Source organism: Saimiri boliviensis, chromosome 12, assembly GCF_048565385.1.
Source record: "Saimiri boliviensis isolate mSaiBol1 chromosome 12, mSaiBol1.pri, whole genome shotgun sequence".
Lineage (NCBI taxonomy): Eukaryota > Metazoa > Chordata > Mammalia > Primates > Cebidae > Saimiri > Saimiri boliviensis.
Genome location: NC_133460.1, coordinates 51053564 through 51065844, shown reverse-complemented (window position 1 = coordinate 51065844; position 12281 = coordinate 51053564). Strand labels below are relative to the sequence as shown.

The following is a 12281-nucleotide window of genomic DNA, read 5'->3' as shown; positions in this document are numbered from 1 at the left end:
AATTGGTTTCTTTCTTTTTTTTTAATCCATTGCTAAGAGTCATACGGAAATACACACTCCTGGGTGGAGGATTTCTTTTTTCCTAGAGACAGGGTTTCACCATATTGGTCAAGCTGGTCTCAAACTCCTGACCTTAGGTGATCCAGCTGCCTTGGCCTCCCAAAGTGCTGGGATTACAGGCGTGAGCCACCGCGCCCGGCCCTCAAATTGGTTTCTCTACATGGAGCTAAGTTCATAGGTATTCCTCGATCTCACCCAGACAGGTTAGTTTCTTCTCCATGGGTAGAAAGTCAGTTGACTTCAAGAAGGGAGCCTGGGCATTCTTCCCCAAGAGTTGCAGGAACCAACTAGAATTTCCGTGGCCTCTGGGCCAGGTGGGAGTCTTGGTGCCCAGGCTTCTCAGAAGATTGGCTTTGAGTGGCCTCCTTAACATGCCTGGGAGGCAGAGGAAGGTGAAAGGTTCAGTGGGGGTGTGTCTTCAGAAGTGGGTGGGGCCTTTGTTTCTCTGTCCCACCTGTCTGTCTGCTGTACTGATGTGACTCTGATTTCACCTGAGCCTCACTTTCCTCAGAGGTGTTGTGAGCATGATGTGAAATTGACCTGTGCCATGTGGGGTGCTGTGTGAGCGTGAGCAAAGGTTCTGTATCCTGTAAATCACAGTGTGTTGTAGTGAGTTACACCCTTTCCTTCTCCACAGTGCCCCAGCGCTGCTCATGCAGGGTGGAGAGCCAGGATGTGACCAGGGAGCGTGGTCATGATGGTATCTCTGGTTAGATAGACTATGGAAAAGGCCACAGGGGGTTCCAGCTGTGTGGGGTGAGAATTTGTGTACTACATATACAAATTTCTTGTGTTATTTCTCTTAGAAATCCCTTCCCTGTGACATATGCAAAGACGTTGTCACTGCAGCCGGTGATATGCTGAAAGACAATGCCACCGAGGTGAGCAGCCGAGGGTGGTGATGGGGCCTGAGCTGTGGGCACGTGCACTGGTTCCTAAGATAGCTGTGATTCCGGTGTCTAAAGAGCAGTACTGTAGGCCTGAGGGTGGCAGGTATCTTCTACAAAGGACCAAGGAGAACAGATTTCAGGCTGTATGAGCTATATACTGTCCCTGTCACACAGTCTCTTTTTAAAAATGCTTTAAGAATGTAAAAACCATTCTGAGTTCTGGGTTGTACAAAAATAAGTTGAAGGGCCTACTTTGCTGACCCCGTGACTAAATGCCCAGTTAATTGAGATGTCATATTGCTGTCACCAATATCTAGGTCCAGTTTGGTCATCTCTGCTTAGAATTCCCCATGCCTGCGAGACAGCAGGTCCAAGGATCTTCATTTTGAAATGTCATGTCTGCTTTTGCCTGATCGATTGATAGAGCCACAGCTAACCATGGCCATGTCCTTTTCCCAGAGGGCAGGTTGTTTTCCAGGCTTGGTTTTTCTGGTAGCTATTGAGGGCCTCTTGCCTTCAGCCCATTTATTTCCAGGGAGGAAAGCCCATCCCGATTCTCACCCTGGTGTCCTCTCGTAGGAGGAGATCCTTGTTTACTTGGAGAAGGCCTGTGACTGGCTTCCTAAACCCAACATGTCTGCTTCGTGCAAGGAGATAGTGGACTCCTACCTCCCTGTCATCCTGGACATCATTAAAGGAGAAATGGTAAGTGATGGGGGAATAGGCTTTTCCCTGAAGGTGTTTTCTGGGGCCCAGGAGAGGCCAGTAGCCCAGAGTAGATTAATTAAAATGGAAAGTCTGTTCACAGCTCTGGAATTCCTCAACAACATTTTGCTACAGTTTGACATCCAGAATAGCTTTGGCACAGCAGGCCACTCTGGGTGTAACTTGCCCTGGGGTTAGCGAGGGTACGGCTGCTGGGGACTGGTTGGACTGCTGCAGGAATGTAAACCGACATAACCTGCAGAGCTGTGAGTTGCATCGATCGTGTCCTATCTTTAACTGACCCTTGTGAGCAAGCACAAAACTTCACTTCTGTGAATTTATTTCTGTGAACTTGTAATTAAGGAATAATTCAGGGAATGTACTTGGGTGTTCAGCTACAAAGATTCTCATCTTTAATTCATCAAATATGTATTATACACAGAGCTTGTGCCACCAACTGGGTTTTCAGCAAAGAACATGGAGCTGGCTTTGTGGAATTTGGGTAGGCCTTGACAAAGAAGAGGTGTTTAAGTAACTGAAGAGGGGCAGTGGCGCAGGACTGTCCCAAGACAGGAGCAAGGTTTTGATGAGGAAGGCAGGGGTTATTTGGCAAGGCCTTCTAGGCCATCTTCAAGGATTGCAGGTGTGGTCCTTGGAGTGCCATGATTGGAAGGGGGTTTCAGAGGGTTTGGTCTGGGTCTAGGTCCCAGTGATAGGGAGCTGCAAGCGGGGAAGCCTTCAGGACCCTCAGGAGGCCATTGCCTTGTGAGTGAGATGAGATGTGGACAGTGGAAGTGGCAGATGCAAATTCCCTTTTGAGGATTAAATGGACTGGACTTGCTCATGATGGGGATGTGTAGGAGAGGAAGAGCTCCAAATGTCTCCTGGGTTTCTGTGAAGATGAAGGTGGGTTAGTTGCTAAAATGGAGCTGGTTGGGCAGGATAAAATGAGGGGTAAGTTTGAGATAACTGTGGGGTGGGCCTGGGTACAAAAGTCCAGGTAAACACTTGAGCGCCATCAGCATATGGAAGGTGTTGAAAATCATTGTGTTAGCTCATTTTGTGGGGAAGTGGCTTAGAATTACTGATTCTCCTCTAACCAGAAGCTCTTATTTCTTTATTTTTTATTTTATTATTTTTTTGAGATGGAGTCTTACTGTGTCGCCCAGGCTGGAGTGCAATGGCACAATCTCAGCTCACCACAACCTCTTCCTCCCAGGTTCAAGCGATTCTCCTGCCCCAGACTCCCAAGTAGCTGGGGTCACAGGCATCTGTCATCATGCTGAGCTAATATTTGTGTTTAGTAGAGACAGGGTTTCACCATGTTGGCCAGGCTGGTCTTAAACTCCTGACCTCAGGCGATCTACCCACCTCGGCCTCCCAACTTGCTGGGATTATAGGTGTGAGCCACAGCACCTGGCCTCCTATTCCTTTAAAGAAGAGCTGAGGGGAGCAGAGGTAGCATTCAGGAAGCCTGTGTTGGTCCATTTTCATGCTGCTAATAAAGACATCACTGAGACTGTGTAATTTATACAAAAAGGAAGAAAAGGTTTAATGACTCACAGTTGCACATGGCTGGGGAGGCCTCACAATCTTGGTGGAAGGTGGAGGAGGAGCAGAGCCACATCTTACATGGCAGCAGGCAAGAGAGCGTGTGCGGGGGAACCGCCCTTTGTAAACCATCAGATCTCATGAGACTTACTAAACAGCATGGGAGAGCCCACCCCTGTGATTCAGTTACCTCCCACAGGGTCTCTCTCACGACAAGTGGGGATTATGGGAGCTACAACTCAAGATGAGATTTGGGTGGGGACACAGCCAAACTGTATCATTGTCCAACAGGATAACTGAGGAAGCTTAGGGGCTGCTGTGTGGTTAGGCACTTGGATTGGGTAATTTTGATGTTCTCGGGTATGCTGAGCAGTTTGAATTTAGACAGCAGGTTTGTGTTTCTTTTAAGGGATTTAAAGAGAGGGACTAATTCAGAGGCACCAGATGGCCTGTCTGATTTCCCCCTGGGGAGAGGATTTTCAGTGGGGTTTCTTTCCTTCCCACCAGAGCCGTCCCGGGGAGGTGTGCTCTGCTCTCAGCCTCTGCGAGTCTCTCCAGAAGCACCTGGCAGAGCTGAATCACCAGAAGCAGCTGGAGTCCAATAAGATTCCAGAGCTGGACATGAGTGAGCTGGTGGCCCCCTTCATGGCCAACATCCCTCTCCTCCTCTACCCTCAGGATGGGCCCCGCAGCAAGCCCCAGCCAAAGGTAAGACAGCGGGCTGCCCGTTGAGGGCCCCAGTTTTGGTTGCACTGGAGATGAGACAAAAGGGGCAGAGAGTCCATCTGCGTTCTTAAACTTGGGCTTATCCCTGCACTTGACTCTGCGGTTATATGAGCCAGCCTTTAAATGCTCGTACCATGAAGTTTCTAAAGAATGGGATATTTAAAATATGCAAAGATGAACCCCCCTTTTAAAAATGTACTTCTTTTATTTTTGAGACAGGGTCTTGTTCTGTCACCCAAGCTGGAGTGCAGTGGTGTGATCGTGGTTCACTGCAGCCTCCACTTCTGAGGCTTAAGCGATCCTCTCACTTTAGCCTCCTAAGTAGCTGGGAGTACAGATGCACACCACCACACATGGGTACTTTTTGTATTTTTTGTTTTGCCGTATTGTCCAGGCTGGTCTCAGACTCCTGGGTTCAAGCAATCTGCCTACCTCAGCCTCCCAAAGTGCTGAGATTGCCGGTGTGAGCCACTTGCCTAGCCAACCTTTTTATCTAAACCCCCTTTCTATACCATACTGTTACTGTAATGAACACTAACTTGATTTTAAGTAATCAGTAATTTGAGAGCCTGTAAAGCACCTTAGGAACTGGTCAATAAGTGCCCTCTAATGCTGCAGCCCTGAGTGTATAAGGATGTTTTCCTGGGAATCTGAGTCCTCTTAGGTTGCTGATCTAACTGCCTCTCCTATAGGTTGATGGGGACGTTTGCCAGGACTGCATTCAGATGGTGACTGACATCCAGACTGCTGTACGGACCAACTCCACCTTTGTCCAGGCCTTGGTGGAACATGCCAAGGAGCAGTGTGACCGCCTGGGCCCTGGCATAGCTGACATGGTGAGCCTTGTGTCCCTGTGCATTGACGATGCTCTGGGCCTGGGAGCTGGGTTCTGGAGGCTGGAGTAGGGCGTTCAGACAGCATGCTTTTCTTTTTTCTCAGAAAGCAGCTTGAATAGGTAGCAGAGACTTGAATCTATTTTGGTCAATGGAATCTGGTTATGTAACAAAACTGGGGACAAAAAGTAGGAGACTATTTCTGGGAAGATTTTCTTTTTTGTGAGGCACCCTGTGTATTAGGAACCCTGTAGAAACACTTTTTACTCCCCCCTTTTTTTTTTTGTTTGTTTGGGACGGTGTCTGTCGCCCAGGCTAGAGTGCAGTGGCACGATCTCAGCTCACTGCAACCTCCGCCTCCCGGGTTCAAGTGATTCTTCTGCCTCAGCCTCCCGAGTAGCTGGGATTACAGGTGTATGCCACTATGCCCAGCTAATGTTTGTATTTTTAGTAGAGATGGAGTTTCACTGTGTTGCCCAGGCTGGTCTCGAACTCCTGACCTCAAGTGATCTGCCCACCTTGGCTTCCCAAAGTGCTGGGATTACAGGCGTGAGCCACTGCACCTGGCCTTATGTGACACTCAGAATTCCAGCTGAGCTCCTGCAGCAAGCATGGTTGCTGACCATGGTTCCCCTGGAAGCCTCCCTTTGTCCTCTGGGCTCAGAAACTCATTTTGTTGGGCCCGTAGGTAGATGGTTTCATTCTGGGTCCCTATTCCAACATTATTAATCACACGCAGATGGATGTGTAAAACCAAAATGCTATTTTTAGCACCTGACAACTGAAGAAATCTGCTAGACCGGCAGGTGAGAAGCTGGTTGTAATCATGCTGTCCTTTGGGATCTAGAAAGGCTTTTTGGGTGGGAGTGGCTGGCTCTAGGAGATGAGGCTTTCTCTCTCCTCTTTTTTTCTTGAGACAGTGTTTAGCTGTTACCCAGGCTGGAGTGCAGTGGCACAGCAGTGGCATAGCTCACTGCAGCCTTTACCTCCTGGGCTCAAGCAGTCTTCTCCGTAGCCTCCCAAGTAGCTGGGATTACAGGAGTGAGCCACCACGCCCAGCTGAAGGTTTCTCTCTGACTTACTCTCCATTGGGAATGTCAGTCAGGTTAACATTCATTGATTTTGAAAGCCTAGGAATCCTGTAGCCTCATTTTAAGTGTTTTTGCATAACACCATTTAAGTAGGTTTCCCAGTTGAACCCTCCTGAGAGGCTGTATCATACTACCTTTGGTCCTCTCTCTGTAGAAGCTCCCCAAATACAAAAAGCAATTCTGTGGAGTCTATGGGAAGTCTCTAGATAGTCTGAAAATAGGCAGTTAAAAATCATTGTAGGGCCGGGCGCAGTGGCTCAAGCCTGTAATCCCAGCACTTTGGGAGGCCGAGGCGGGTGGATCACAAGGTCAAGAGATCGAGACCATCCTGGTCAACATGGTGAAACCCCGTCTCTACTAAAAATATAAAATATTAGCTGGGCATGGTGGCACATACCTGTAATCCCAGCTACGCAGGAGGCTGAGGCAGGAGAATTGCCTGAACCCAGGAGGCGGAGGTTGCAGTGAGCCGAGATCACGCCATTGCACTGCAGCCTGGGTAACAAGAGTGAAACTCCGTCTCAAAAAAAAAAAAAATCATTGTAACTTGACTCTACTGGATTTAAGCTTTACAGTGCCATTTGAGATTGTATTGTGTAAATGGTTTTGAAAGGTAATTTCCAGTTCCTAAGCAGTGTATCTCCTGGCTGCCTTCTCTCCAGATTGCCACTGAATAGTTGCTGTGTGATCCTGGGGCAAGTGGGGTTAGAAGATAAAGCAGACAGGAGGATGGAATCTTTAAGGTCTCTTAAGACACATTTTCGAAATGTCTTTTGCATACATTTTCTATAAATGATAGAATAACTGTATTGTCATTTTCATCTTATTAAAACTGTCCCCGAGCAGACATTTATAAAATTCTGCTTTAGAAACTTGCTTGGTAGTCACCAGTTGCCACTGTTGGAAGTGTTGGGGTTTTTTTGGCCGGTTGGTTTTTGGTGCATTGTTGCAGTGATTTGTTTAACTAGCAGTCTGTTCTCTCTCCTCAGTGCAAGAACTATATCAGCCAGTATTCCGAAATTGCCATCCAGATGATGATGCACATGGTAGGTGGCATCGAGGCCCCTCGTTGGCATTTTTCTTTGGTTTTCAAAGTTCGCCATTTCCAGGAAGTTTGAATATTAGATGGTTTAGTTTTCCTTTTTTAACCTCAGAGTACTGAATTGGGTCAAATGGAACCCTCTGGCTAGGGGACTCTCCACTTGGGATCCCAGCACCTCCCCCCGTCACGGCAGAGGCTGAAGCATCTTGATCCCCGGCACTGCCCTGGTGGCTTCCTGGCATTTTGTTAGTCTGCCCATTCAGGCCCGTCAGCAGGTTTCTAGGTCTTGCTGTAACCTTGGGATCTGTAGAAGTCAAGTGCTCAACTAAGTCCGGCCTGAGAATGGCTGCGTTGCTGCCTGAATGGGGGGAATACTGCCTCCCAGAGTCTGTCCTGTGCACTGCAGCAGTGTCCACTGAAGCTGCTGCTTGAGCTGGTCATTTCTGCACTGGCCTTGGGTTCCTTCATTAGAATCAAGAACACCCATCTGGAAAGGCACCGCCTCCTTAGATCTGATTGGCGGGGCTGAGGGGGTGGGCTGCACCTTTTCCCTCTCTGTCATGCTTTCTGACTACTTGAGATTGACATGCCAGTGTTTGAGTTTGTTCTCTGATCCAGGGATCAGCAAACTGGCCCATCATCTGTTTTGTACAGAAAGGGTATTTTTTCAGAATACAATGATGCCTGTTTTGTGCTACAGCAGCACAGTTAAGTAGTTGCAGCCAGATTCCTACGGCCAAGGAGCCTGAAAGATTGACTCTGACCTGCTCTAACCACTCAAGCAAGGCACCCAGGAGGAATAGTTTATTTGGGATTATTACTCATAGCCTACCATGTTTTAAAACAAAGGCAGTTTACAAAGACATGCACCCAAAGTAGGTAAAGATAAGCATTGATGTGACTTAGTCTCCTGAAGTACTTCCTTATAGCTGACTTTCTCATTATAAAAGTTATACTGTGTAGAAATGTTCTGAAAAATATGGACAGTACTTCCCACATCAAAAATCATTTGGAGTTTTAAAAAACTTCAGCGGGGTCATATATACTACCTTGTACTTTGTAGTTTGCATTTCTGCTTAAATATAAACATAAGTTGGCCATTGAATATTCTTGTACAAATGCTTAAGTGCTGCATAATAATCACTTGTGAACATAGAACAGTATTTACATAATCCTGTGGCCAGATGTCTAGGTTGTTTTCAGGTTTGCCTTTGGGAAGATGAATATCCTTATAGCCAAATGCATACATCTGTGCACATCCCTGCCTTTCCGCTTAGTATAGAGAACGAAAGCTGAAGGCCGGGCACGGTGGCTCAAGCCTGTAATCCCAGCACTTTGGGAGGCCGAGGCGGGTGGATCACAAGGTCAAGAGATCGAGACCATCCTGGTCAGCATGGTGAAACCCCGTCTCTACTAAAAATACAAAAAAATTAGCTGGGCATGGTGGCACGTGCCTGTAATCCCAGCTACTCAGGAGGCTGAGGCAGGAGAATTGCCTGAACCCAGGCGGAGGTTGCGGTGAGCTGAGATTGCGCCATTGCACTCCAGCCTGGGTAACAAGAGTGAAACTCCGTCTCAAAAAAAAAAAAAGCTGGAACCGCTGAATGGAAGCCTGAGGCTTTGGATACATTGTTAAATTGGCCTTTCAGGCTGGCATTTGGCCACCTGCGGTAGGTTGCCCAGAATCCCTGACCCCTCAGGGTGTCTATAACACACCCCCCTTACTTGGGCAGCCCTGTGTCTTGGTCCGAGGTGCTGCTGGTCACTAACCTATGGGAAAGCCTTGTGGGCCTGGGGCCAGTGGGGCTCCTGAAGATGGAGACCCTTCATCAGGTGGCGTTTTCTGGGGCCCCTGCTGCACAGTGTTTAGAGTGTGATTTAGTGTGTGAGACCTGGAGATGGTGCACACAGGAGCAGGACAGCCCCCAAACGCTCTATCCCTGCAGGGCCCGGAAAGCTTTAAGGCCCCTTGTCCATTAGATAGCAGGAACAAGGTAGGTAGCTAAGATCTGGCGCAACAGCATTTCCCCTGAACTTCTTGGGACGTTCTTACACCTGGTTAACTGCTTGATGTTGTTTTAATTTTTCTTAACTGTTGTGTCCTTTCCTTTCTCTTATTTTCACCTCCGATTTCCTGTCTTTTTGTTCAACAGCAGGATCAGGTATGTGTCCGGGAATCTGCTTGTAGTAGTGGGCTGCTGCTTCCTCTAGTTACTTTGCTCCTTTTTTTTTTTTTGGTATGGCATGATTAACTCCGACAGATACAAGGACACAAGGAATGGTAACGAGAGGCAGGGTCCCTCTCTGTTGTGGGGGGGTCTCATCTCCTCTTGAGGGGGGCCAGAAAAATGAAGCCAACAGAGCTTTGTGTTCTAGTCACAATCTACATACAGCATACGTACATGCAGGCCACAGTGTGACATTGGGGAACCATGGGTGGCCCAGCTTCCTTCAGCGTAGGCTGGCTAGGAAGTCCACTGTAGGTCTGGCTTCCCCAGGGCACCTTGTGTCTGTCACAATGCAAATAGGCATTGCATGTCTTTAGTGCTGTTTTTCATAACCACAGAAATGCTGCTGCTGCATGAGCAAACATTTGCAAGCAGCCAGCAGGCTGGCTGTTGGATCCAGAGAATTGGAAACAATCTCTTGATTGTGGCTTCTGCCCCTCTGAGTGACAGGGTCTTTTGGGATCTAGAAGCACATCAAATGGCATGCGGCAGGAACCAAGTGCCCCGTCCATACTTGCTCTGAGCCAGGGTCCTTTGGGACCGGCCTGAACACTGCCACCTTCTTAGCATTAGAGCTTTTTTTGAAGGTATTTTGAAGTCTAATGGGAGAGCACTTTGGTTGAAATACCTGGATTTTCACCTAGGCCACTTCAAGGAGTTAGAACAAAGCTGATAGAGGCAGAAGCAGCCCTATACCTCGTGAATCTTGGCCTCTTCTAAAAAGCTTGCTATATCGCCAGCTGCATTCCGATTTTTTTTTTCATTCTTAAGTTTTGCCAGAGATAGGGTACTTGGGATGTACTTTTCAGACTCCCCCAGTCTTACTTAATTCTCGAGCCTTCTTGATCTTAAAACAAACTGAGCCATTGTCATGATCTAGCTCTTTTCCCCTTAACAGGTCCCGTTTTTAGCGCTTTTGTTCCTGCTGCTGTAGGGTTTGGTGTTGGCAGGCAAAAATGCAATCAGGCTCAGAGCTAGCTGCTGGTTGCATTGATTTCCATGGTATACAGAGTATATACGCTTGTCTCGCTCTTGGCCATCAGAGTGTCATGGTCAGGATGTCTAGACTAGCTAGTGCTCTGTGTTTGGTGTCTAGATGGTGAAAGGGGATAGATGGTGAAAGGGGATCAATCTGGAGATGTGGCTTGAAGTGATTCATCCATTTGGGGGTTGGGTTTTCATGTGCATTGTGTGTAGTTGTGACCATAGAATGTGGTTTTTAAAAAGCCAGCATTTCCCCTTAATGCATTTTAAATGGTCCTGGCACTGAAAGACCCTGTGTGGTTTGATTTCTAACACGTTTAGTTTTGTTAGTTTGCAGTTTACAGGCATGGTAGTTTCCCCTCTAGAAAAAACATAGCTTAGTTCCTACCTAGAGTGGCCTGAAAAACACATTCTAGAGAGACCAGATGTCCTTGGAGGTGCTGAAGGTGCGGGGAGTCTCCCTTCCTCGTGGTGGCTCTGGATAGAGACTGTTCGATGTCCCTTAAATGTTTTGTGTGGCCTCCTCCCCCAGATGTAACTGGCACATATGTACTGCTTCAGACACGAGCCCTTTAACATAGAATCTGGAATCTGTCCACTTGTGGGAGGGGGAGAGGGAGGCAGCCTTGACACTGGGCCCAGGGTGCTGTCCAGCTCACTGTCCTCTGGCTGGATGGGACTCGGGGCCAGTGGGCACAGGCCCCGCTGACTGGTTGTTCTGTGCTCTCTTCAGCAACCCAAGGAGATCTGTGGGCTGGTTGGGTTCTGCGATGAGGTGAAGGAGATGCCCATGCAGACTCTGGTCCCTGCCAAAGTGGCTTCCAAGAACGTCATCCCTGCCCTGGAACTGGTGGAGCCCATTAAGGTACCCGGTGTCACTGTGTGTGCTGGCCAGGGCTGCGCGGTGCCACACCACTCCCTGCTGTCCGCTCCCCGCTGTGTCACATTACATCCTATGAGCCACATGTGTCTTTTGGTTCCCTGCCTGGTTCCTACGGGTCTTTGAGTTTGTGATCGCAGGTTCCATGCTAATGCAGCCCCCAACCCTGAGTTCTCTTTGGAAACATTTTATGTCTGTGGTTGTCACCTCTAGTGTTTGTGGGATCAAGTCTGCATATTTTCAGCATTCCATTCACCAGTGACTTTGCAGTGTCTGGCTCCAGCCTCACTTTCTCACGTGCTGTCTGGGTCCTTCCCCATCCTGTGGCCCTGACAGACTGGATGTCCCTGGCATACACCTCAGAGTATACGGAAGCCTCACTGGGCCTGCAGCCTGTATACTAAGTATGTGTGGGTGTCTCTTTTGTTTAGAACACCTCATTTGGTGAAGATCAGACTACTTCATTCCGTAATAAATGTATTCGGCATTTATTATGGGTCAGGCAGCATGTTGAGAGCTGTGACGATCAGATGATGTCATTGTGCCCATGGAGCTTACGTTACAGTTCTTCAAGGCCTAGGCTGTGTGATGCATTAACACCTGGCACATGGCACACGCTTCTTGTTCTAGAACATCCCACGATACTTGACTGCCAGCTGCTCGCCTCCCTCTGCTGTCTCCTTTCTGCATATGCAGAGTGTGTAGCCCAGGGGACAGGCCAAAGTGTTAGCTGGAATCCAGGAAGCACGGCTTCTTGCCTTCCCCTCCATGGGGTGCTCCTCAGCCCAGCCTTGCCTGGTGACCAAAGTGATGGCCAGATACAGTGAAGAGTTACAGCCACATGTGATTACTTAAGTTTCAGTGAAATATCATGGAGCAAAATTAAAAATCCAGCCCCTTGGCTACACCAGCCACATTCCGAATGCGCAGCGCACGGGGAGCTAGAGCCTCTAGCGGACAGTAGGGATAGAGAACATTTCCACTGTCACAGAACAGTCTCTGTAACAGTATTGTTACAGTGCTCAAGTGCTCATGAGGTGTGGGAGACACGAGCAGACCTGAAATGTGCTCAGCATTCTGTCTTCTAGATAGTGCACCTTACTGAACTCCTTACTTCATCCTGCTCCCCAAAATGAACCCCGAAGGAGGAAATGGTTGTGACTGAACACATCATCAGGACAGCCCCTTGGGGTGGGGAGGGGACTTTGTATCTCCTGAGCTATGAATTCCTGAGTTTTGTTTTGGTGGGGTTCGGGGGAAGCAGTGGTGGCAGAGGATTGGGGTAAGGGGG

At 48.4% G+C, this 12281-nt stretch overlaps 1 protein-coding gene across 1 annotated transcript in view; it reads left to right on the top strand.

Annotated features, from left to right (window-relative positions):
• Positions 1-12281, top strand: part of PSAP (prosaposin) — a 40555-nt gene that overhangs the window by 23811 nt on the left and 4463 nt on the right. The window contains exons 3-8 of the mRNA XM_003928624.4: positions 867-941; positions 1530-1655; positions 3714-3914; positions 4625-4768; positions 6846-6902; positions 10844-10975. Of these exons, the coding sequence (XP_003928673.1) occupies positions 867-941; positions 1530-1655; positions 3714-3914; positions 4625-4768; positions 6846-6902; positions 10844-10975 (735 nt within the window). The remainder of the gene's footprint in view (positions 1-866; positions 942-1529; positions 1656-3713; positions 3915-4624; positions 4769-6845; positions 6903-10843; positions 10976-12281) is intronic.